The 26,121-nt window shown below is 41.9% G+C and overlaps 1 protein-coding gene across 1 annotated transcript; it reads left to right on the top strand.

Moving 5' to 3' along the window:
• On the top strand, positions 1–25,790 carry LOC147334073 (uncharacterized). The gene is made up of 4 exons (XM_086286606.1): positions 1–92; positions 23,643–23,745; positions 24,193–24,968; positions 25,137–25,790. The coding sequence occupies exons 2-4, from the start codon at positions 23,728–23,730 to the stop codon at positions 25,351–25,353; spliced, it is 1,011 nt and encodes a 336-aa protein (XP_086142732.1). The 5' UTR covers positions 1–92; positions 23,643–23,727; the 3' UTR covers positions 25,354–25,790.
• Positions 25,791–26,121: the final 331 nt, after the last annotated feature.

Below are 26,121 nucleotides of genomic sequence, written 5' to 3'. Positions count from 1 at the left end.
CGTGGGTCTCTGCTCCCTGATCTGTTTCCTGTTTTTGGAAAGAGTTCCAGCTTCATCACGGAGTTTCTCTCGGTTTGTGGGCTCGTCTAAAGGTAAGCATCGAGCTAACTTTAATGTGGGTTCAGTTTATGCTGAGTTTAGCTCTGTTGAGAATAATAGATTGCTTGGTAGACATTGGAGTTAGACAGACTGTAGAGTTTGTGATTGCTTGCAACATCATAATATGGCGGTTGCTGGGGGGAAAGAATACATAAAGAAAAATAGTCTTGGAATATGAACAAAAGGATGGGGTGCAGGGCAGGAGAACAATCAACCCCCACCCCAGGACATGAAGCCACAGGTACAAGCCTGGGGGAGCGCAACTCCAGGGTGAGAGTAGTGGAAGCTTGCTGAGAAGGAGGCTTTGGAGCGTGATGTCACAAGGGTGGGCGTGGAAAGGATTTTGGCCTGACGCGCTATTTTCTGGCAAAGCTCAAGTATGGGCTCAAAATGTGATCATAAATATTTTGTACTTGTAAATCAGGATTTGTATGTGTATGTGTTTACGACTGTGCGTAAATCCCCCCTAATATTGGTATGATCTGAGCTCAGGCACTAAGCAGGATGGGGTAGCTACTGCCTGCGAGTTAGTGAATGGTAAATGGCCTGTATTTAGAGAAACTGTTTTTATTCATCTGTTTATTTTTTTATGAGCTTTGTTTGAATTTTTGAGTATCTGCAAGCGCTTTACTAGTCCCTAAGGACCCCAAAGCGCTTTACATATCCAGTCATCCACCCATTCACACACACTGGTGATGGCAGCTAAATTGTAGCCACAGCCACCCTGGGGCGCACTGACAGAGGCGAGGCTGCCGATACTGGCGCCACCGGGCCCTCTGACCACCACCAGTAGGCAACGGGTGAAGTGTCTTGCCCAAGGACACAATGACCGAGACTTTCCAAGCCGGGGCTCGAACCGGCAACCTTCCGATTACAAGGCGAACTCCCAACTCTTGAGCCACGATCGCCCCGCAGTGACGATGTGATGGGATTTCCGGCTCTTTCAGCTCGGCTCACTAAAAAGAGCCGGCTCTTTCGGCTCCGAACCGGCTCTTCAGGTTGTTTTGTTGCTTTAATTAATTTATTATTAACAATAATATAAAATTATGCACAAAAGGAATTACTAATGTAAAAAAAGAAGTGGTTTTATTTATATATGTTTATATATAAATATATGCGGTGGCCCCTAGAGACAAAACATGTACAAACTCCAAAACACATTTCTAGCGTTAACTGAACTTTCAAAACTGCTACCTAGATCACTTAAATTACACAATTGAAAGCATGTGTGTATTGTTTGTGTATTTATACACAAGCACTCATATATATTCAAATAATAAAAAAAAAAGTTCATTTACCTGTTACTACCACACACCAAATCCGGTCGTTGGTACTTGCTGGCTTGTGTGGCCACTAGGTAACAAAAGCTCAACACTGCGCCCGAGCATCCTGGAGCACCTCTGTTGTGTTTTGTACGTGTTTTGGAGTTTTTACGTGCTTTGTCTCTAGGGGCCACTGTAAATATACTTTTATTTATTAAGATAAGATAAGATAGATAAGATAAGATAAGATAACTCTTTATTGTCATTGCACAGTCATACATAGTACAGTAGTACAATGAAATTGGAAAAACTGTCCTACGTCGGCACTACATATAACACAACACGACACGATATGACACATCACAACGTAACAAACAACACAACACAGTATATTAACTTAGTATAAAAAAGAAGAATAAGTGTATGTGTATTGCACACTGTTATTATTGCACATTAATTATTATTGCACCTTGTTATAAATATAAATATTATTGTTATCGTTTTAAACATTGTTACCTCCCCCTAAAAAGTCCAGGGAGGTATCCAGTCAGGTCAGCTATTTACATTGATCAGGGCTATTGCCCTGTTGTAAAAGCTGTCCTTGAGTCTATTTGTTCGGGACCTCAGCAGCCTGAACCTCCTGCCAGACGGCAGCAGCTTAAACACCCGGTGTCCTGGGTGTGTGCAGTCCCGTAGGATGCTGCGTGCCCTCTTGAGACAGCGAGTGCTGTACAGGTCCTTCAGGGAGGGAAGAGGATGTCCAATGATTTTTTGGGCCATGTTGATGACCCTCTGGAGTGCCTTTCTGTGTGCTGTGGTGCAGCTGGAGAACCACACACCGATGCAATATGTCAGCACACTTTCAATGGAGCAGCGGTAGAAGACTCCACTCACTCACTCCACACAAAATGTAATAAATAATATAATACAAAAACCAACTATTTCCATTTCAACTTTTAACTATTTAAATTTTCAGCTTTTTTCCTTTTAAACAAATTTAAAGTGAAAGAACACAAAACACTGCAAACCACAACACAATTAAATATAAATTAAAATATGAAAACAAAAAGAACATGCATATTCTCTGCCATTTGGGCCTGCATGAATAAACTTTCTGAATCCTTTATCATCCGCAACTGAATATAGTTTTGGATGATTACTATACCTTTCTAATGTGACGTTGATGTCCCTGGCTGTTTCCCTCCGGCTCTGTTCCTGTGCTACTGCCAGTGTAACTACTGCCCCTCCCCCCTCTTTCCAGTGCAAAGCACAAGGCTCGCGTGCGGAGTGACGCGGAAAAAAAGTGCAAGGGAGAGAGAGAGAGAAAAAAACCCGACTCCCAATAAGGAGCCGGCTCGCGTCGTTCACTCCAAAGAGCCGGCTCTAAGAGCCATTTCGTTCGCGACCGACACATCACTACTGCAAGTGCGCTGTTGGAGAAACGGAGCTAGGCAGACAGAGGAGAACTGAAGATTGACCAGGTACCAAAGTAAATCATTCATACCGTAAAATTTTTTTTAAATATGACGGTGTATCACGAAAGATTGATATCAAACTGATCACTTGACCAATATTACGTTACTTGCTCTTCAAGTTAATCAACAAATGGCGAAATGAAAAGAATAGAATTCAACTGTATTGTCATTGCACATGCACAGGTACAGGGCAACGAAATGCAGTTTGCATCCATCCAGAAGTGCTTTAGTGATATAGATATATTACAATATATATTAGCAATAGTATAGATATGTAAGTATATTACAGAAATGGGTCTATTATGGTATGTTATAATGTACACGGTATGAAGTATGTTGTGAATATTCTATAACTATAAGTATGTACAGGCTGTAGTGAGTACAAGCTATGTACAGGCTATGAACAGGATATAAATATGAAAAACTATACAGAATATGAAATAAATAACTTTACAGAAATCTGAGATATACAGCTATACAGAAATGGGAACTATGCAAGTTGTAAACAGTTGTAGGATTAAAGATTATTGAATGTACAGAATGATTATTTACACAGAGCTATACAGTAGTGCAGTTAAGATAAGTGAGGGTGTAGATAGTTTCTACAGAGGCTATATAAAGTGCTAGTGGTTGTGAGTGGTGGTTCACTCCATGTTATTATTGTGTGTTTGAGGGTACAGTTGTCCATTGTGGGGGTGTGTATGTTCAGTGCATGAGTTTAACGTGGGTCAGATGTCAGGAGGCAGAGTTCAGGAGTCTGACAGCTGTGGGGAAGAAGCTGTTCCGGTACCTGGTGGTCTTAGTCCGGAGGCTCCTGTGGCGCCTCCCAGAGGGCAGGAGGGTGAAGAGTCCATGTGATGGGTGACTGGGGTCTTTGATGATTTTCCCAGCCCTTTTCAGACACCGCTTCCTGTAGATGTCTTTTATGGCAGGAAGTGGTGCTCCGGCGATGCGCTGGGCAGTTTTCACAACCCTCTGCAACGCCTTCCGGTCCGAGGCAGAGCAGTTCCCGTACCAGACTGTTATACAGTTGGTCAGGATGCTCTCGATGGTGCAGCGATAGAAGTTCACCAGGATGTCTGAGGACAGGTGGTTCTTCCTCAGAGTCCTCAAGAAGAAGAGGCGCTGGTGAACAACAAAAGCTGAACAACAACAATGCTGTTTCTTTAGAGAGTCTTAGCTTATGTGTGTTTATTTCATATTTTCAGTTGTTTCCCTCCACGGCTAAATAAATCTGTTTCAGTAATGCACTGATATACAAGAATGGACATAAGGAGCTTCTTTCAAAGAAAAAACTCAGGTAGATGTTACTTTATATATTGTGCTTTGTATGTTGTTCAGTATATCTATGCAAAACAAGAGGACTTTCAATACACAGCAGTATATTCACAGTTGAAACCAGATATTTACATACACTTTATGGAAAACACAAGAACATTTTTTTTACTGTACAACATCAATTTAGAGTAAACTTATTTTGTTTTAGATAAATAAATATTGAAATATCTTTTGAATTAGTTAAATGTCAGAATAAAGAGAGACAGGGCTGTCTATTTTTTATCACTTTCATCAAATTTAGGAGTACATATACATTAAGTTTATTGTTAATTAATAAAAAAAACTCCAGACGATTCCATTCTGCGCTGAAGAAGCTTCTGATAGGTTAGTAGAGTCCATGTGAGTAAATTGGTGGAACAGCTGTGGATGCATATAAGACAAAACACAGAGCCTGTTTCTTTGAAATGGAAAATTAAGAGATGTCAACCAAAACACCAGGAAAAGAATTGTGGAGCTCCATAAGTGTGGCTCAATTTTGAATACAATTTGGTGCCATTTAAAATTAAGAAATACAGATAGTTTCTCTATTTACTCTTAAAGTTAACAAATATGTTTTTTTATATTTATCAATCTAAAAAAATAAACATTTACCGTATTTTCCGGACTACAAAGCGCACCTGAATATTAACCGCACAAGCTACAATCAGGGGAAAATCCTGTTTTGTACATACATTAGCCGCACCTGACCAAAAGCCGCAGGTGTTTCAATGTTGACTTATCATATGTAAGAGAATATGCACAAAGCGAATTGTCAGGAAAGAGATGGCTGTTTGGAGAAACACCCCTTTTATTAATATTTTGAAAAACAAGTTATGGGTACATATTTGCATAACTTTTTAGGTATATGTACAAGTAGCGGTAATTACAAGTACGAAACATGTGCTGTGCTTCATAAATGAGTAACAAATGTAGTACATAACAATAACCTACAGCACACCAGAAAAATGGATTCGGACTACCTTTTAGGCTCAGGTGCAGTGACACGGCTTTAACAAGAAGAAAAGTCAGTCATTCACCACCATCTTTCTCTTCTTCCTGCGCACTAAAACCACCAAATTCCTCTTCTCCAGTGTCGGATACGAACAGGCTCAGGATTGCTACGTCATCCACTCTCAGCTTCTTTCCTTCGTTGTCACTTTCAAAACCAAAGAAATCCTTGTTGTCAGTGTCGGAGTCGAACACCCTCAGAAGGGCCGTGGCGGAGTCACATGCCCTTCCGCCAGGCAACGTAGTGCCGTACAACAGCGGAACAAACAAAACAAATTGTCTTACGATATGATAAAAATCATGGACAATCCATAGAAAAGCCGCACCTGACTAAAAGCCGCAGGGTTCAAAGCTTGTGCAAAAAGTAGCGGCTTATAGCCCGACAATTACGGTAGTCTGATTTGATGTGTATCTTTACCAAGTGTATCTGTTTTGATCTGAAGAGTATGTAAATATCTGGTTTCAACTGTATATTTGATGATTGTCAGCACAAAGAGGGAGAGAGAGGGAGAATGAGGACAGAACAGTAAGGGAACAAGAGCAGGTGAGAAACACATGTTAGTCAAATGGTTGTTTATCAAAATCCGTATCATAGGTACTTGTGTATCTCGTACCTAGTGTTTCTTTTCAGGTTTGTTATTTTTCAAGTTATATATTTATTAAGTTATGCAGGCTTATGAAGGCTAAATAATTACATAAACTTTTCTGAATGTAAATAGTGTACTTTTGGTAGAATTAAAAAAATAAGTGTAGTGCGGGTCTATGATGATTTTTAGTGCTACTATCATCTAGTTCTGATTCTGGTTTTGTCTTGGTTAAGTCCTAAGTAGTCCTGATTTTGAACTGTTGTAGTCCTGTTTTAATTCCGGATCAGTTCTGGGTCTGGTTGAATTGGGGTTTAGTCCTCGTGTCTTGATGCAGCCCCAACTTTGTTCTGCCTTGCTGCTTAATTAAAATACTAGTTTAAGGTGTCTTGCATATGTGATATATATTTTTTCCTATATGAATTCATTCCTTTTTGAACAAAATTCATAATAAAGCCTATTAATCTTTCAGTCATTTCTACCCTCACTTAATTTCCTTTTGCTGCTCAGCTCTCACACAGTGGCTCAGTTATGCTCCAATTAATCTTTCAGTAATGTCTACCCCCCCCAAAAAAAAAAAAAAAAGAAAAAAAAAGAATCCCACATCCATACTACCCTTTAGGGCTAAGCCCCGGGTGTTTCAGATGTCTGCTTCCGAATGAAATACGGCAGTGGAGTAAAGACCCAGAGTACTTACCACCACTGTCCTACCCCGATATCTTCACGTATCTTGTTAACCCTGACCCTAACCCTCACGTTCGGATTTCGGAGTGCCCTATGTTTAACGTTGGTAACCAGTCTGGATTTGTTTGATTCATTTCATAGGCAGGCTTCCCTACAGTTGTGCGAAAGAGTTAGCAAATCGTTACATAGCACGTATGTCTCCACAGTCACTCAATTCTATGTTTGTTTGTGTAACGCAAAGTTATTTAAGGACTAGTTTATGTCAATGGATGAATTTACTGACTGATGCGCAGAAGAAATACTTCTTTATGGAGCCTAGATGGTGTGAATGATGAGACCAAAGACTGCAATGTCTTGTACCAAAAATATATTGAATAAATAGGGGAAAGGGAACAAAATAATTAATACAACACACAACGTAAATGTCCACAATTAAATAATAAATCAATGCTGGGATTTTTTTCTGTGCAAGAGTCCTTTTGCTAAGAGTCCTTTTTTTGGTCCTTTTCTTTTTAAAGTTCACTTTTAAGGTATTCCTCCTTAGGGTCCAGCTGCATACAATGGGGAAATATGTCCATAATCCAAAGACGGCTAAGTGGGGGAAAACAAAGAATGTTCCTACCGGCTCGCCACTTCAATATGAAGAAGATCAATTCAAAGGGGAAAAAAAACCTGACCTGTAGGTCAGAAAAATGTCCATTAGCACATCAAGTTCGATTCAGTTTACCGGAAAACAAATATATTTTTCTGCAAGTCTATGTAATAATGCAAATCATAAATCATCATCAATCAATGTACAACAGTTAAATTATTAATCATCTTGGCTACGTAGCTTAATCTATACATTCCAGTAGCGTTCGCTACAAACAATACAAAAACAACAATAAAGAAAAACAACTGTCTAACAGACAGCATAGCCGAATTCAAGGCAACACATAACAATAATCATTCAATCGCACTTTGTTTCAAAGTAAGCCCATAAAAATGCTTAAGTAAATAAAAGTGTTCAAAAACAGTGCTTTTTGAACCGGAGTTCTGCTCGCGGTGGGAACACTGCCGCACAAAATCATTTTTTAATCGCAAAAACGATCGGCTGGTTACTGACAACCAAAGGTTGAAAGATATTAAGGACATTTACCGCTGAGGTGAAATGAGGTTACAGATGAATTGAGGAGAAAACGCTTTGTTTTCCAACGCCGTTCTAAATGCCATAAGCTCACAGCCACAGCAGGAGTCGAACCCGGAAGTATCCCTTCACAGCCGGTTTTCAGAGTTGCCGCGACGTGGAAGGAGCCAATCAGAAGAGGGGCCTCAAATCAGCTGACATGGGTCATGTGACAGGGAGTAGTTGATATGGGTTACATTTGCAATTTCTATAACCTCCAAGAACCCCAACGATAATATTATTAAGCTATAAAGAGTGTTATGAACATACAGAACTTGCCGGAGTAAAAATGTCTGGAGCACACCAACAGATATCTGGAGAGCAAACTGGATATCAAGCCGTCTCATGGCTGCTATCCAGGCTAGACGCCTTCGTTTTGTAAGGTCCGCCATATAAGCTCCCTCATGATGCTTCCAGGTTGGGAAAGAATAAAAAAGACAAACCCTTTTTAAGCTTATTCCACAGCCGGCAACACAGCAAGTACGAACCATGGCTGTTGTGTGTGCCTTCGCTCCTTTTTCGCTTGCGCTTTGTTTGGACCCGGAAAATGGCGCATCAGGCCAAAATCCTTTCCACGCCCACCCCCGTGACATCACGCTCCAAAGCCCTATGGCGGTGACAACTCTTCCACAGTAGCAGGTAGGATTTTACTTTTTTTGAGGACGGCTAGTTTTACCTTTCCATACGGATGGTCTGTTTATGTTTTGATCAAGAGCCTTTTTTGGGCAGCTGAAGAGGAAAAGTCCATTTTATGGCCAACCTCTGATTGTATCTTGATCATATTACCCAGCAAAACCCAGTATCCAAGTTCATCTGTAACAGTCCTTGTGCCACAGATCCGCACTGTTGCTTCTACATTAAACAGAAGAGCAGCGACATGGCTGCAGGTCTCCGCAACTCCGGCCATACAGGTGCAGTGGACGGCTTCAACCTTCCCTGTGATGCTACAATGACCCATGGTCACAGGTCATTAATCAATGTATAAAACTAAAATAAAATGTATTTTTAGTGACACAGGATACATATCCTAGTATCCAAGTTCATCTGTAACAGTCCTTTTATATACTACAGGAAAAATGAAAATAAATAGTTTATTTTGATGCATTATAATATTTCCAACAGTGTAATTTCAGTTCTAAGGATCCCAGAAACAATACGGAAAAGCATGAAGTCAAACATCATCATCATCATCATCATCATCATCATCATCATCATCATCATCATTTATTTATATAGCACTTTAAAAACACACCTGGTAGACCAAAGTGTTGTACAATAGTAATATGCACATGACTTTTATGAACATCAACATAGGCTTATAAGGCCCACAAAAATGACGTCACTTCCGGTTTCGGGCAGGTAATGGCGGACATGCAATAATTTGCACTGATGTATATGCCAACGTAAGAAGTGTTATGAACATCGGCAAAGCGTGTTTCTGGAATATTATCTTTTTGTTGCTGCAAGTTTGGAATATTATGTTTTTGTTGCTGCAAGTGCTTCTTATGCAAATTTTTCTAAAGCTATACAGGGAGTGCAGAATTTAGGCAAATGAGTATTTTCTCCACATCATCCTCTTCATGCATGTTGTCTTACTCCAAGCTGTATAGGCTCGAAAGCCTACTACCAATTAAGCATATTAGGTGATGTGCATCTCTGTAATGAGAAGGGGTGTGGTCTAATGACATCAACACCCTATATCAGGTGTGCATAATTATTAGGCAATGTCCTTGTCTTTGGCAAACTGGGTCAAAAGAAGGACTTGACAGGCTCAGAAAAGTCAAAAACAGTGAGATATCTTGCAGAGGGATGCAGCAGTCTCAAAATTGCAGAGCTTCTGAAGCGTGATCATCGAACAATCAAGCGGTTCATTCAAAATAGTCAACAGGGTCGCAAGAAGTGTGTGGAAAAACCAAGGCGCAAAATAACTGCCCATGAACTGAGAAAAGTCAAGCGTGCAGCCGCCAAGATGCCACTTGCCACCAGTGTTACGAGTTCAAAATTGGGGATGGAGACAAGAGAAAAAACCACAATAACAACACTGGTCCGGCCGGGTTAAGTCAAACGATGATTTTAATGATCACACATGTGGGAGATGGACACTGTATGCAGACAGCCTCAGATCTCAAAATGGTGGAGCATTGATCAAACTCTTATAGCCTCTGGTGCCCCCACCTTATCATAAAAGCCTAAACATTCACATGCTTTTCTCTCACACGGCGCCTAAGCTACGACCTTGGCTCCCCGTTTATCTGCTCCTGCTGAGATGGGGCAGAAAACTCCAGCATGTTCCGTTCTCTTCTAATCAGACAAATAAGGCGATGCCTTTCTGCAAACAGTATTTCTGATAACATCATAAAACAATATCATTTATCCACAATAAATCAGCAGTCTAATGTAATGCAAATCAGTTTAACTAATCCAATAGTTATCAGCTTCTTCTAATTCAGGAGAATAATGCAAACTAAAACTACATAATAATTCATAATCTTTAATTAAGGGTATAACATGGCATAAAATAATATTATAATCTAACAATTCCCCCTGATGAGGTCATTAGAATAATGAGCTCACCAACACCCTATAACCCAGTGTGGCCAGGTTCATCTCTTCTCACTCCTGAGGTCCTTTGTCCCCCTGATGAGCGAACCATAGGTGAGATGACCTCTGTGTTTGCGCAGTTCAAATGTAAGAAAAACAATTATTCCAACAATAGCAGAGCCTCTCGAACCTCGTTGGTCTGGTGTTCCTGGATTTCCGCCAACCCCTTCATGGTTATTGCTGTGTTTATGGGATCCATCCTTTTGAGGTGACTAGCTGGAGCCCAAACGCCATGACACTTGGACCCAGTTGGTGTCTCGGCAGTCACTGTGTCTGTCTCTGCTGCGGAGGATCCTCGCATCTCTGTGACCTCATCTGGTGTCTGTTCCTTTTTCTGTAAGAGACAGAAAACCAAAACACCTCTCTTCCTAACCCTAATAATCTAATGTTGTTATCTACTGACCTTCTAGTGATTCAGAATTGGTTTAGAATATTCAGAATGTCCCAGGGACTTATTCTAATCATATCCTATGTGTGTACGCGTGTTTGCATTTAGCCCTCTGCACTCAAGGCATTTCCTACACTTTATCAGTCCGGACCATCACGCCGAACGAAGCTTATGACCTTCAAAAGACTGAGTGCAAACTCATTATAAGCACATTTGCAAGGTGTGTCTGAAGATTACTAAAACCACTCATATTAAGAGAAGACATCAAAAACAAATTAGCCGTTTTTTTTTTTAATCCTCACCTTTGCCCCCCAAAAATCATGTGTTTGCTTCCGCCTACTGTTCCATATGGAGACACAATATTGCAGCTACAAGGTCTCCCAGGTTGTTAAGTTGATCTGCGTGTGATGCTCTGACCCAAGAATATGATCTTAAATGAATGTCATTTAATTAACTACCACTATTTAAAACTTGACTTAAAGATATAATTGAATAAAAGATCACAAAGAATAACATGATATCAGTGTTATGTAAGCACGTGCAGCCTTCCATGCTCGAAGTCACTCCACACCATAGATCAGCCAAACATCGCGCTGACTGTAGCTTTTAACCCTTATTAACTTGTGCACAACTCTATAATGAGCAACAAACTGCAATATGTATAAAAATGATCATGGTTACACCTGCAATAGAAGATCACATGATTATCCTGACACCTGTGAATATACGATTAAGAATAGAAGATTAACCTGCGGTTATAACAATCACTGGAAGACAAACGTTAGTACAATGTCAAAAACTTCAATAAATGTTTAATGCAATGCTTGTTATATGATTCTGATGCAATAATAAAGCTGATGCCAAGATAAGCGTAAAAACATCCCCTTTTATCCCATTTAACTTGGCACATAAACGTTTATAAATGCCTCTTTTAAATTCTATTTCCCCCTGTCTTCCCCTTACTGACCACAGCAGGGGAATCTTAGTTTTGAATCAGCCATGAATCCAGCTCACCTGATTCATCAGTGAGCCCCACCGTCACTGGCGTCTGACAGGGTGGCGCTGCATACTCTTCCTTTAATATCACTATTTTCAACCTGTTGATTAGAGTGCTTAAACCTGAAGTCGACTACGTCCACAACAAGTCAATACAGCTGTAAATGTGGCCAATTATCAATCTATTACCAATCAATAACAACAGATAACTTTTATTTTATACATGCTCTCAGTCAACCACTCACCCAGAGGATCTCCAATCCCAGGAAATTCCTTCTCCTCATTTAATGAGTCTGTCCTCCTTCCATGGCCTGGTAACTGGTCCCTCCAGAGCCACATCATCTCAAAATATACATACAACAAGCCAAACCACACCTTGGTCACACCAACCCTTTTCCGCCCTGAAGATGTTCAACGCCATCTTAGTCTGGACTGTCAAAGGTGACTTTAACGCTGACTGTTCCGACAATTCATTTTATAACATTTCCTGGTCAGATTTGCCAATCTCTGCACCGGGGTTTTAATTGTTTTGCCATTTTCATTAGTTTTCAGTTTTATTTAGTTTCGACTCCAGATTTTCAATTTTATACCAGTCGTAATTAGTTTTTTTTACCAATTCTTTGCTAGTTTAGTCTAGTTTTTATTTTCAGAAAGTCCTTAATTTGAGTTTAGTTTTGATTAGTTTCAGTTATAGTTTTAGTTGTGTTTTGCAAAAATTAAGTGTAACCAAATCCTAGTTCCATTATATCAATCATGCTCTTCCGCTTATCCTTGGGTATTGAGACTATTAACTCTTGCAGCACCGGGTGTTCCTAATTTTAGTTCAAATGAATTGATAACCTTTTTGAAGGCGATTGACTCACACATTTATTTAGATGTCCCAGTCCTGTTGTCTCGGGATGCATCACGCTGCCTTATCTGGGGTTAGCTGTTTTCTGGGGATGCTGGTTAAGTGGGGGAGCTCTTCAAGGAGGGGGAGTGTGCTCCCCCTGATGAGCTCTTCAAGGTAAGCTAGGTTAACCTTCTTGTGTGAGCTTTTCAAGTGCACTTTAAAGTTTGTGGGATTTTTAGTTTTATAAATGTCCCTCATAAACCCCTTTTGACCCAGTAATTCATTTTTGCGCACTGTAGTACACATTTAGTTTTTGCTTGTAGCTCTCCTACTCTACTTGCCACTCCTCTAAGTCCTGATGTTTCTTAGAGAGGACAACAGTACCTTTAACATTATATCACATGTGTGGGTGTGGCCTTGCCAATTGTTTTTCCCACCTTTTCAAAATGGCTGGCATGCCCACAAGCACATTTTATGGAAGAAAGAAAGGTAAGCTTGATATTTACATTTAAAATGTTTTGTTAAACTCAGATTTTTATTAATTTTCAAAAATAAACATCTAGTAAATAATTTGAGGGGTCTTTAAGAATTAGGCTTATTAGGGTTTTTTGTTTTTTATCTCTATAAAAGTTGATTGACTCTTTACAGTGACCCGCTATGGTTAATAATAATCTGCTCACTTATGAGTGAAATCAAACCTTTTCTTCACTTTAGCATTTAACATTCCCAACCATATAATATGATACATTAATCGAAATACAGCTAATAAAACACAATTTTCTTAATGTAAACATCAGTAACTCAAAATTAGCAACCAAAGGGTTAAGTCTGCAGTTCACACTCCTGTGAAGCTACAGCCTCCCCCCTTAGTCTCTATCATCCTTCTGTTCTTGCAAAAACAAAACAAAGCAAGACAAAACATCCACCCTTCTTTTACAGGCTTGGTGAATTGTTTGTGGACATTCACTAATCCTTGTCCCCTAAATCTACACAGATGCCCTCTGGGTGGCATGAAATGCATTTAACCAATAAACAATCAATGGGTTCTTGTTGTTGTAACAGACTCCGTATTTGGATGTTTGTGTGTGTAGCAAGTACATAAGCTAAAATAATTTAAGTTGGTTATGAGTAGTTGGGCTAATTCAGAAGATATCAGATTCGGCTCTAGGAGGTGAGTGAAGTACAATAAACATACAACCACAGATATTGTGATTACAGTTATTATTTATAGTGAAAATAAAGTGCAATTACCAAATACCAATATTTATAAATTCTGCAGACAGGAAAAAGATAAAACATAATTCAAGCTTGTAAAATATCCGCTGCACAGCGGTGCAGCAACCTCCTCCAACCCCCGGCAGACAATGTCCATAAAGTTGCTATTTCATGATTGATATAAGTCCAACGCGTATGACAGTCTGTAACAGGTTGAAATTGGAAGTGTGATGATCAGAACTGAGATTCCAAGACTGAGATCTCGAAAGTGAGATTTGGGGGACTGAAAACCAGGGGGGAGAGTGTAGGCCGCAGCAGCCTCCTACCAGACCGCAGGAAGTTGTAGCTGGGGTTCTGGCTCGTTGGGCCTAGCTCGCCATCCAAGGTAGTGGTGTCGCTGTGGTCTCTCCAGGGCACCACTAGCCTGCACTATAATCACAGGACCACTATTAGCAAAATTCATCTAAATTTCCCAAGCTAGCTTTAGTTCCAGTGTACACAATAAAGTTCATGAGAAAATACCAATATACAACAAATACATATCCAACCATTGTAATAAATTAAAATAAATAACAATCTCTAATAACAAAACTACAGCCACGTAAAGTGAGAGTAGTAGTAATGTAGTAGGCCTCAGCCTTAGCTATCCCATCAGCTAATAGCACTGGCATACTGATACAGGTTACAAATACAAACAAACATTCAGGCTCAACTCACCATTCACTACGTGCGATGTCACATACGAGCCCCACGCATCTACCCGCGGCGGTATCAAAATACTGTTGAACGCAATCCACAATTAATTCAAAAACAAGTCAAGCTAGTAAACAGCGAAAAGCGCTCGCCCCACGTACCTGTTGCTTCCATCCGCTAACGCCTCTCCCCCGCGTCTTTTCGAGACGACAACCCGGAAGGCATATATCGGTGCCTCGCAAATATGATTGGTCACAACAGGCACGTGCAGACTCGCGGCGTGGCGTGCGTCACGACGCGTCGCGATGCCTTCACGGACACACTCCGGTTGGAATTTAAGATTCCAATTTAGTTATAGATGCAGTTCTTTTTATTTTTATGTGGGTTACATGTGCAGCATTTGTTAGTAAAGCATTCTTCATTGCATCAGCGTGTGTGTGTGGATCACTTCTCAGTGAATTGAATCAGCATTTCGATTTGTGTGTGTGTGTGTCATTTCTCACTCAATCAACAAGTGCATATGTGCATATGTGTGTTTCTCTTCATTCTGAGTTAGTGCATGTAGATGTGGGTGTTTATGTTCATCACTTTCCTGTTCTGGTGTTCTGGGTAAACCACGGCCTGAAGCGTGCCCTGGGGTCCTGCCCTCCTCCTTTTCAGTCCGTTTGCATCCGTTGGTGCTGCTGCTCAAAGTTCTGTCCATACTGGTTCTGGCCCCAATTGAGGCAGTCCTTTTCTCCAGTATCCTGCATCTTCTCCTTGTTCCGCTCCTCCTTAACTTGACCCTTTTGCTTCTGTAGCTCCTTCAGGGCTTGCTCCTGCTGTTGGAGCTTTTTCGTCAGGTTTGGCGACCTCCTGCTCCAGCAAGCTCCGGCCTGATTCGAAGTCGTGTGTCTGGGACTCCAAGCCTGATGGGTTCGATTATCAGCCAGCTCCTCCTGAGCCATGTTCAGTTCCTGCTCTGATGCCTTGAGCTCTTACTGAGGGCAGAAACCTCAGAGTCTTCTCCGTACAAGTCAGAATGAAGTCCATTGATGTTTCCCTTGCTTTGCTCCACGGCCTTCTACAGCTTTGCTGTTCGGCTCTTCTCAGAGGTCAGCTCCTGGCCGAGCCCCGACACCTGTGCCTTCAGCTTATTTTCTCCTGGTGCTTTTGTTCATTCCAAGGTGCCTCCTGACCTCCTCCTGTCTCTGGCACGCCCTTTTTGCTGCCCGAACGTCCGTGTTGGTCCGTCACTGTCCTGCACAGTTTTAATGCAGAGTTGTTAAGGTCAGCATTCTTTTGCTCGGCCTCACTTTTCATCTGGGCTTAATGGGCGTCTCGTCACAGCTCTGTCAGCTGAAGCTGTCTGAAAATCTCCCCGTGTAGTGAAACGGGCCTTGGATTTAACGCTCTCCGTCTCCGCTGCATGAGATCGTTTTCCTGCAGCACTGTTGACATTTTCAGGTTGTTGTTGTGGGTCCAGCTGCTGTAGCATTTGGTCAGGGTCACATCAAAGATGGTAGAGGAGAGAGCAAAGATGGTAGGGGGGAGAGCAGGAGTCCAGGTCAGCCTCGGCTTTCCGGGCCGACAAAGCAGCCTGTAATCAAGCATAAAGAGAAAAAACAAAACGAACACAAAGTCAAAGTCAAAGTCAACTTTATTGTCAATTCTGCCACATGTACAGGACATGCAGAGAATAGAAACTTCGTTACTCTCAATCCCTAGATAAAATAGAAAATGAACATTTAAATATAAGAGTGATTAAAAATGCAAGTAAAATATTTTAAAGTAAAAAAAATTTAATAATATAATACAATTTTACATATAACAAGAAAGCTATACAATATACAATATAAGGGTAAATGACATTGAGTGCAAACCAGGCAGAGTAGTGCAAATAGGCAAATAGTGCAAATGGAGATTTAGTAATGTACGGTAAGAGATAGTGTAACACAAAGTCTTATGAGGTAATGGCAGTCCAATGCTCCACAAAGTGACTGGTAACTGGTGCAGGCCAGTGAGTGAGTCAGAGAGTGTGTGTGTGTGTGTGAGTGTGTGTGACAGAGTTCAGTGAGACCGTGGAGGAGAGAGGGGAGAGGGGGCAGAATCGGGAGGGAGTTTAGCTTCCTGACAGCCTGATGGATGAAGCTGTCCTTCAGCCTGCTGGTCCTGGCCTGGAGACTCCGCAGTCTCCTCCCCGACGGCAGCAGCTTGAAGAAGCTTTGCATTGGGTGCGTGGGATCAGCCGCTATGCAAAGGGCTTTTTTAGTGAGACGGGTGCTGTAAATGTCCTGGAGGGAGGGGAGAGAGACACCAATGATCCTCTCTGCAGCTCTCACTATGCGTTGGAGGGTTCTATGACAGGACGCATTGCAGCAACATAATAAGAAAAAAAAAAGCACCATCACAATAAACTAGCTAGCAATCGATATCAATGGTTACTAAATAATAAACGATATTGTGCAGCACGCAAGATAGACAGCGCACAGTGTGCTTTGAGGTAGCAGCCAAGAAAGCTGTAGTCCGCGTCTGTGAATACCCATGTGTACACCTGTGTGCATACCTGTGTGGATCAGCATGCTTGCATTCCAAAGGTTTCTCCATGTAATGATCTGCTAGGGAGTGTGGGGAGCCACAGCCCTATCCTTTATGGTATCAAGCAGGTATGGAGGAGATCAAAACTCCAGACATCCAGAGGCCCCCAGAACACAAGAGACCAAGGAAGACCCACAGATGGGCAGCCGCGCCACTGTCCCAGTAAGAGCTGAGGAGAGTCCCAGATGAGGGCTCATTCAGCAGCCGCGGAGCAGAAGCCAGGGGAGTTGCAGTGACGTGCCCGTGAGCTCCGCTGGCAGCCAGCTGTGCCTGAGTGACCGAGCCCCAGGCCGAGAGGCCGGGGGCACCCCACCTCCGAAGTGGTCCGAGCGAGCCCCAGGCTCCAGGCCCCGATAAGCGGCCGCCAAGGAGTGAGCCGGTGTGTACACGGATGCCCACCCCCAGACACAAAGAACCACCAACGCACCGCCACCTGAGGGAGTACGCCACCGGCAGGGGAAGTGGTGGTGGGTGGAGATAGGCCCTCCAAGGTTTGGAGGCCTGAGATGTCCCCAGAGAGGTGGCGTCTGATACCCAACTTGACATATAGACACAGACATACAGGCACACACAGACACAAACATCCATTCCCACCCTCATGCTCTCATGTGCACTTCACACTCAACCGATGTGGAGACAGACATAAAGAGACGCTGTATACACGATCACACTCCCCTAGCGTACTCTACAAACCGGGTCTAGGTACCCTTGCCCCTGGAGGGGGGAACTGCACCCAGACCCAGGTGGTGTTACCCTTTTCCCTGCGGCGGGGAGAAGCAGACCGCCCCGACTCCGCAGCAGCAGGGAGGCTGTGGTTGTGGTGGAGCGGGAAGAGGGAGGCAGCTGGAGATGGGGAGAGAAGGAAGGGAGCGGCAGGTGACCCCTCCCTGGGGCCAGCTCCCCCGCTGACCCCAGTAGGCACTCCCATACTCTGCGACCCGCCAGGTAAAGGGGGCCCAGGCCCATCCAGACCGGGGCCCAGCGCAGCAGCGCCCCCCGGCCCCACAGAGCCCGGGACAGTCCACCCAACCCCACCCACAGAGAAAACTGCACCCCCCCCCCCCCCCCCCCCCATCCACTCATCTTCCAGATTACATGAGACGATAGACGCCCAGGCTGAGATCTTCCTCCACCTCTCCTGTATCTCCTCCTCCTGCAGAGAGTTCCTGAGGAGAGGCTGAAGGAGGAAAGCTCCTGCAAGGTGTGACAATCTCCCCCACCATTTGAAGAGCCCCCCAGGTGACTCGACACACCGGCGGCACCATGTGCCAGGGATGGGCCCCCACGCACCCACCTGCCCACAACCCCAGCAACACACAAACCAGGACCCAAGTCCCCGAGGCCCGATTAAAGTTATAGTTTTTACACAGCTGAATAAACCTCAAGCAGACAGCTGATTATCAGAAGTGTGAGATGCTGAGAATATACTCCGGTGTCCTGTTAGATTTTAGATAGCAAGGAGTTTATTAAACTTCACCGAAACAATCTGCAAATTTCATTAAAATTTAATAAACTATCATCTTGTCTTTATTTTTAGTTAGCACATACCTTAAACACTTAAAGCTGTAAGCTAATGATAGTTATATAAGAGCAGATGCTGCTGTACGTTTTACGTCCAATGGATGATGATCTGATTAGTCGACTAATCGCAAAAATAATCGGTGACTAGTTGACTATCAAAATAATCGTTTGTGGCAGCCCTAGTCAGCACAAACCCTCCCCTAGCCCCGCTGCACGCAGCCACGAGGAAACGGTCAGAAAAGAGCCCCCAACCGGACATGACTGCTACCCCGGGTTGGGCCAGTGTCTTTTTTGAAGTTAAGTTGTTGTCCTGCAACCCAGAGAGTTTATTTGTTAGTAGTGGATAAACTTTATTATTTAACAACAGGTGTATGTTAAGTTTCGCTGCTTTAAACTTGCTGGAAAATCTTCACGTGTTCATGAATTTAAGCTGTTTCTTCATTGCACGTGTGTGCGTTTGTAGGTGGGTTAATTTAACTTTTTTTTTTTCTTTTTTTTTTTTTTCAAACGAGGCATTCCTCTAGCACGTGCCTCTCTCACATTACTCTGCTTGTGTGTGTTTTTGTTTCACCTTTTGTTGTGATGCTCCGGACACCTTCCCAACTTCCACAAGTCTGTTGGCCCCAATTTTATGTGTTAAAAACTTCTCTTAATTTCTCCTTTAATTCTCTGCTAGCTGCTGTCTTTTCCACAGCTGCTGATTCTTGCTGAGTGTGGTTTCCATTACTATAATTTTGCTTCGGCCGCTGTGCTTGTGAGGGCAGTTGGTCCAGGCCCATAGCCACCTGTATCAACACACTAAGAGATTTATTTAATATCATTTTCATCACAATCTTACTATGCCGGCTGAAGTGCCGGTCTAAATCATACATGATTTGTCTCTTCTATATCAAAACCCAGCCAAACATCAAACATTCACCCTAGTCATTCAAAACCTTATTTGTAATATTATAATCAGCAAAATCAGCGTTTTAATTACAGGCATGTATCATTATTTACAAATCATAATTATAAAACTCAATAACACGCTAAACAGCAAGCAAAACTCCTCTGTGCGCTTCACAGCAGCCACCTCATTTGCATGTTCACACACAGTCTAAAAATAGCTCGCAGCGCTGCAGCTGCACGCCACACACAGTCTCACACAAAGCTCTGTTATTTTATATTACAAAGACGTCTTATATTTACAATCACTGACAGGCCTGACAGATTTAGCACCTAACAAATTTCGACAAATTTAAGTTAACGGGTCCAACCGAAGAAAGTCTAACTTTTTTGTAATCAATTAACCAGTATCTGTTTCCTCCAGAACAACCTATGGCCTAATTTCTAAAGTTCCTAACTCAATTTAACTGTGTCCAAAAAAGCACATCACACCGTTTCAAACGGTGAGGAGACTCTAACTCCTAGCTTATTCCATGATGCCCTGTACCCCACAGATAAGCCAAACTGAACTAACCCTGTTCGCCGACAGGTCAAGACCGCGCGTCCATGGCCAGGAGGGAGCGTAACCTCCGGGCTATGCGCTTCTTAGCAGTTTCCGACTGCCGTCCTATAATAATTTATAACACTTTGAAACAACAGTCAACACAAGAGTCTGACTAAGGCAAGTGCAACCTAGAGGTCAATGGAGCCTTTCCCTCACTTATAATCACACAGGTCCACACTTATAACCAATTTGGACTTTAACCAACAACATGACCAATTCCCTACCATACTACTTGAGCGTTTAACTCAATTTCTTGGGACTCTAACCCAGCATTTCTTTCATACTTTTTCAACTTCATTAAATACTCTTAACCGACTTTAACTGCATTAGACACACGCGGATCCTCATCAAAATCAAAACAGACCCTCTACCAGTAATTTCAGTGAGTAGACTTTTAATTTAATCATGTCCAATTTGGCACACTTTGGAAATAATTCAACAGGTAGATCATTAAAATCATCGTTTGACTTAACCCGGCCGGACCAGTGTTGTTATTGTGGTTTTTTCTCTTGTCTCCATCCCCAATTTTGAACTCGTAACAGCTTGGGGGCTCGTCCTGTGGTATTGGGGTGGAAGTTAGAGGTTTGGACGGTCCGAGGTTGTCGAACGGACAGGCACAAGCCAGTGGTCTGACGTGAGTGGGCATGAGCCTGTCAAACCTGGTAACTTGTTTTTTGATACTAACCGCTGAAACGTTTCATACAGCATTGTTTGAAATGGAAGAGAAACAGTTTTTGTTCATCTGTTTATTTTTTTATGAGCTTTGTTTGATTTGTTGAGTATCTAAAGCTGAGACCGCGGGACTGTAAAAACATGATTGTTGGGCTTCATTTCTGTCCTGAACAGTCATTTTAAGATTAGCTAGTAAATAACAATTAGCTAATGTTGTTCATGAGACTAAAATCATCTCATGTTGGTGATGTAAATGTTATACTGCCAATATTACAGTTATTATTATATTAATCATTATTAGTTATTACAGCATTGAACTTGAACTCTGTGTCAAATACTGAGCTTCAGTAAAGATTCAAGTTGCATTTATTTATGTCCTATCACCTTAAATCTTCACTCAAAGACAAGTATCTTTGACAGTGTATATATAGATGCATCTGAATCGGAATAGTGTTTATTGGCCAGGTATATGTGCAGACACATACAGGGAATTTGGTTTCAGTAGATGGTGGCTCTCAAGCACAGCAATGTAAATCACACACACACACACACACACACACACACACACACACACACACACACACACACACACACACACACACACACACACACACACACACACGTGTCTATATATACACATACATACACAAAGCTGTGTAAACCAACTATAAATAACGAACCTAAACTTATATACATAAAATACAGAAATGAATGAGGTGGAATGAATACTACAAAATGTACATAAGGTGCAGCTGCAGTCTGGCAGTGGGAGCAGTGTGACAGGTCAACTGTTAAGAAGGGAGATGGCGAGGGGAATAAACTGTTCCTGTGTCGGGTGGTCCTGGTCTGCAGGCTTCTGTACCGTCTGCCAGAGGGCAGCAGATCAAAAAGTCTGTGTGCAGGGTGTGAGGGGTCTGTGATGATTTTCCCTGCCCGTTTCCTGGTTCTTGAGAGGTACAGATCCTGGATGGAGGGCAGGGGGGTGCCGATGATCCTTTCTGCTGCCCGTACAGTCCGCTGCAGTCTGCTCCTGTCCTGTTTAGTGGCTGCTCCATACCAGACTGTGATGGAGGAGCACAGGACAGACTAAATGACTGCAGTGTAGAACTGGATCAGCAGCTCCTGTGGAAGAATGTATCATATATAAGATACAAATATTGTTATTTCATTTTGTTGGCATTACTAAATTTGGCTCAGTTCTTACATATATTTGTAACAATATATGTAGATTAATGTTGTTCGTGTGTAATTTACGTTGAGTAGGCTAACCACGTTATTACATTAATGCATGTAAGGTGAACTAGCAAACACCGTCATAGTTACATGGCTTTCTTCTTGTCTGATGGCAGATACTCCCTTCACCCTGGCCAAAAGGCTAAAATGACCAAAGAAAAAATGGGAAACGGCTAAACATGAGAGGTTTTTGGACAGAGTTAGTGTTTTTTCCATTGTTTAAGCACTGCTTCCAGCCAAGAGTGATACCATATATGCCCTATGGCTGCAGAAAAGGCTAACATTGTTATCTTTTTACAAAAAAAACAGCTGAACATGAGAGGGTTTTGGACCAATTTTGTGTTCTCCATTCTTTAAGCACCAGTTTGAGTACCGTTTAAGCACTGGCACCGTTTCAAAAGTACCAGTTTGGTACTGGTATCGGATAGGGCTGCACGATTTTGCATAAAATGAGAATCACGATTTTTTTTCCTTAGAATTGAGATCACGATTCTCTCACGATTTTATTTTCCAGTATAAATATTTATTGCACTTATTAACTGCACATCAACTTCGTAACAGTTGAGACTGAACATAAAAACAATAAATAAACATAAAAACAACAAATGTCTCACATTTGTTGTTGCTGCAAAATGTTGTACTGCTTGAAATTCCGTCTCCACCGTTGCTCGACACTGCGTGTATAGAGCAGGTAGTGCAACAATAGAAAAATAGTTGCGGGACAGCACTGTGTAGCGTTTGTCTAGGGTGTTGATCATTTTCCTAAATCTCTCATTTTGCACAGTGTTGATGGGAGCCATATCTTTGGTCAGGTGATAAGTAATGGCCTCTGTAATTTCTTTGTGCCTGCGGGAGTTCGACGGGTATAGGGAAGCGCTGTATAAGGTTCCCGTTATTGATGTTTGAGTGGTTGACCGGGATGGATTTTCTCCTGTCACTTTCTCGTCTTCCCTGACGTGCTCTCCGATGTTTTTTCACTACTAATTTTAGCATCACACGGCACAGCTTCTGTATCACGTGGTATAAGACTCCGCCCTTGTCATTTGTTGAGCACGAACAGTGAGCGCTTGTTTTCATGCAGATTACATCCCGGATCAAAATGCGGTACAGTCGTCGTCTTTTTTTTTCTTCTTTTTAAAAAATCGTTGTCATTTGGAAATGAGATCGCACAAAAGTATGAATCAAGATCGCGATTTTCTAACGATTAATCGTGCAGCCCTGGTATCGGATAAAACCTAAGCGATACCCATCCCTACATACAACCACCCTTTACCTTCCCATATGGAAAAGAAATAGTAAAAAATTATATGATTTACTCATGAAAGTGGCCACTTTCTCATTACTTTCATACATTGTTTTAGTAAGTATCCAAAAAATAGAAGTTTCATTTATATAATTTTCAAGGGGTCTTATATCTGTTTTCACTCTTGTATGCTTTTCATACAAGTTTCACACAAGACGGATACAAACTTTATAAGATTTATATATATCCTTTCCATGTGGGTTGTCTGGGTGGAGTAGGTGGAATCTATTGAGGTGCTTCAGGTGGTACTGCTACCATTGAGTGTGAGCCGGACTTGTGGATCTATAGAAGTCCATATATACAGGGTGTAGCATCCACTGGGTAAAGGCAGTGATATGCAGGGGGGTCAGTGGCTTTTTCCCCTTTCAGGTTCTTGTGACAACTGATGACTTTCTTGTTGTAGCTGCTTCTCAGTTTCCACATTGAAGTTTCATAGGTATTGTTGTCACTGAGGAGTTTAGTCATGTTTATTTGCTCTGCTTTTTTTTTTTTATCAGGGATAAAATACATATACTTTTTGTGTCCCAGCTGAGTAACAGGAGAAGAGTCTGGTGGAGCAACAGAGGAACAATTTCAGCCATTTGGACTCAGCTCAGCCACTACAGAGGAAAAAATGACTTCAACACAGAAGGTGAGAAAAATATCACAGTTACACTGTTATTGAAACTGCACAGCTTGTTGGTTTTTAAAAACATGTTAACAGCAGCTTTATCTTTTCCATCCTGGGCTCCTCCATATATATACAGAATCTACATTCACAAACAAAAAACTCAGATGTTACAAGAAGATACAAACATAATTTTTATCGGCACACATTGAAACAACAATATCAAAAATTGAACTCAATTTTTTATGAGTAAAATATTTTCTCCACTTATCAATATTTCTTCAATATGTATTTTTCGTTACGACTGTCATTGTAGCACATCATTGAAATGTGATACTATGACCAGAAGGTGGTGGAAACACACCTACAATGTGTTTGTTGACATGTTTGATTCCGCTAATAGAGGGAGTTACAGTTTGTTCCACGACTGCATTTCACTCACTGCCTCTGTTTGTATCTCTGTCACTGCAGGACCAACATGGAGCGAGAAGTCGGCGCTCTCAGGAGGCCGACAAACCTCACAGAAAAAAGGGAGAGAAAACCTACAGCTGTGACTTGTGTGGAAAGTCTTTTACCCGGGCTGAAGGCTTAAAAAGACACCAAGTCATCCACAATGGATTTAAACCTCACAGCTGTGACTTGTGTGGAAAGTCTTTTACCCGGGCTGAAGGCTTAAAAACACACCAATTCATCCACAGTGGAGTTAAACCTTACAGCTGCGACTTGTGTGGAAAGTCTTTTACCCGGGCTGGACACTTAAAAACACACCAACTCATCCACAGTGGATTTAAACCTTACAGCTGTGACTTGTGTGGAAAGTCTTTTACCCGGGCTGAAGGCTTAAAAAAACACCAAGTCATCCACAGTGGATTTAAACCTTACAGCTGCGACTTGTGTGGAAAGTCTTTTACCCAGGCTGGAAGCTTAAAAACACACCAACTCATCCACAGTGGAGTTAAACCTTACAGCTGTGACTTGTGTGGAAAGTCTTTTACCCAGGCTGAAGGCTTAAAAAAACACCAACTCATCCACAGTGGATTTAAACCTTACAGCTGCGACTTGTGTGGAAAGTCTTTTACCCAGGCTGGAAGCTTAAAAACACACCAAATCATCCACAGTGGAGTTAAACCTTACAGCTGCGACTTGTGTGGAAAGTCTTTTACCCAGGCTGGAAGCTTAAAAACACACCAAATCATCCACAGTGGAGTTCAACCTTACAGCTGTGACTTGTGTGGAAAGTCTTTTACGTATCGTGAGGGCTTAAAACAACACCAACTCATCCACATTGTAGTTAAAGCACACTACTGTGAGTTGTGTGGTAAAGCTTTTGGTCAAAGTTGAAACTTACAGAAGCATCTAGTTACCCACTCTGGAATTAAGGCGTACAGCTGCAACTTTTGTGGAAAAGGTTTCAGTGAAAAACAGTACCGAAATAGTCACCTACGGATTCACACTGGAAATGATGTTTACTGCTGTGATCAGTGTGGGAAACTGTTTCCAACAGATGCACAGTTACAACAACACATGTTTAGCCACACTGAGGAGAGACCTTATAAATGTGACCTGTGTGAGAAAACTTTTAAATCTCCACATCAGCTGAATAAACACCAACAGATCCACACCAGAAAGTAACTCTACAAGTGCAGTTACCGTGAGGATGTATTTACCTTTTTATCCTGTATTTTTAACCTGACTGTTTGGAACAAGTTTGATCAGTAAACTCATGGAGTTATACTGAATGAACTGTTTGGGAAAATGAAGACTCATTTTCTCTCAGTAAGCTGAGTGTTATAATGTAAACAGTAAAAGTAATTGGACGTTGGCAGAGATGCTCTTTGTTTCAGGCGACATTCAGGATAAAAATAAATAAAGCAGAGCAACACAGATGGATCCAGTTCTCAGCCCTGTCGTCACTGTGGTGGTGGGAAAACGTTTCTCTGTGACCTTTGTGGAAAAACTTCCAATCATCAACGGGACCTAAATCCACATCAACGTAGCCACACTGGAGACAAAATGAACTACTGCAAAGAATGTGGGAGAGGCTTCCACGCACCAAGTGCATTAAAAATACATGAACTATTCCACAGTGTGTTCAAAAAGCACATGAAATGAAAAAGCATAAGGGAATCCACACAGGAGAGACACCATACAAGTGCAGACACTGTGACAAAAGCTTCTCACAATCAGGTCATCGTAACAAACATGAACATACACACATGGAAGTGAACTTCAGCTGTGACCTGTGTGACAAGAGCTTAAGGAATCTCAGTTCATACTCCGAACACAAACGATCCCACGCTGTAAATAAACTGTTTCACTGTTACCAATGTGCAAAAACATTCACTTCATTATCTGCTCTGTGCAAACATCAGCCTGATCATGCAGGACTGAAATCACTGG

This window comes from Aulonocara sp. 'chitande type north' Nkhata Bay, linkage group LG3 (assembly GCF_057382095.1).
Source record: "Aulonocara sp. 'chitande type north' Nkhata Bay isolate Kocher_YH1m ecotype deep benthic linkage group LG3, A_spYH_male_GT1.1, whole genome shotgun sequence".
Taxonomy (NCBI): Eukaryota; Metazoa; Chordata; class Actinopteri; order Cichliformes; family Cichlidae; genus Aulonocara; species Aulonocara sp. 'chitande type north' Nkhata Bay.
Note: the sequence above shows the minus strand (reverse complement) of the source record. Positions and strands in the feature narration are given on the sequence as shown.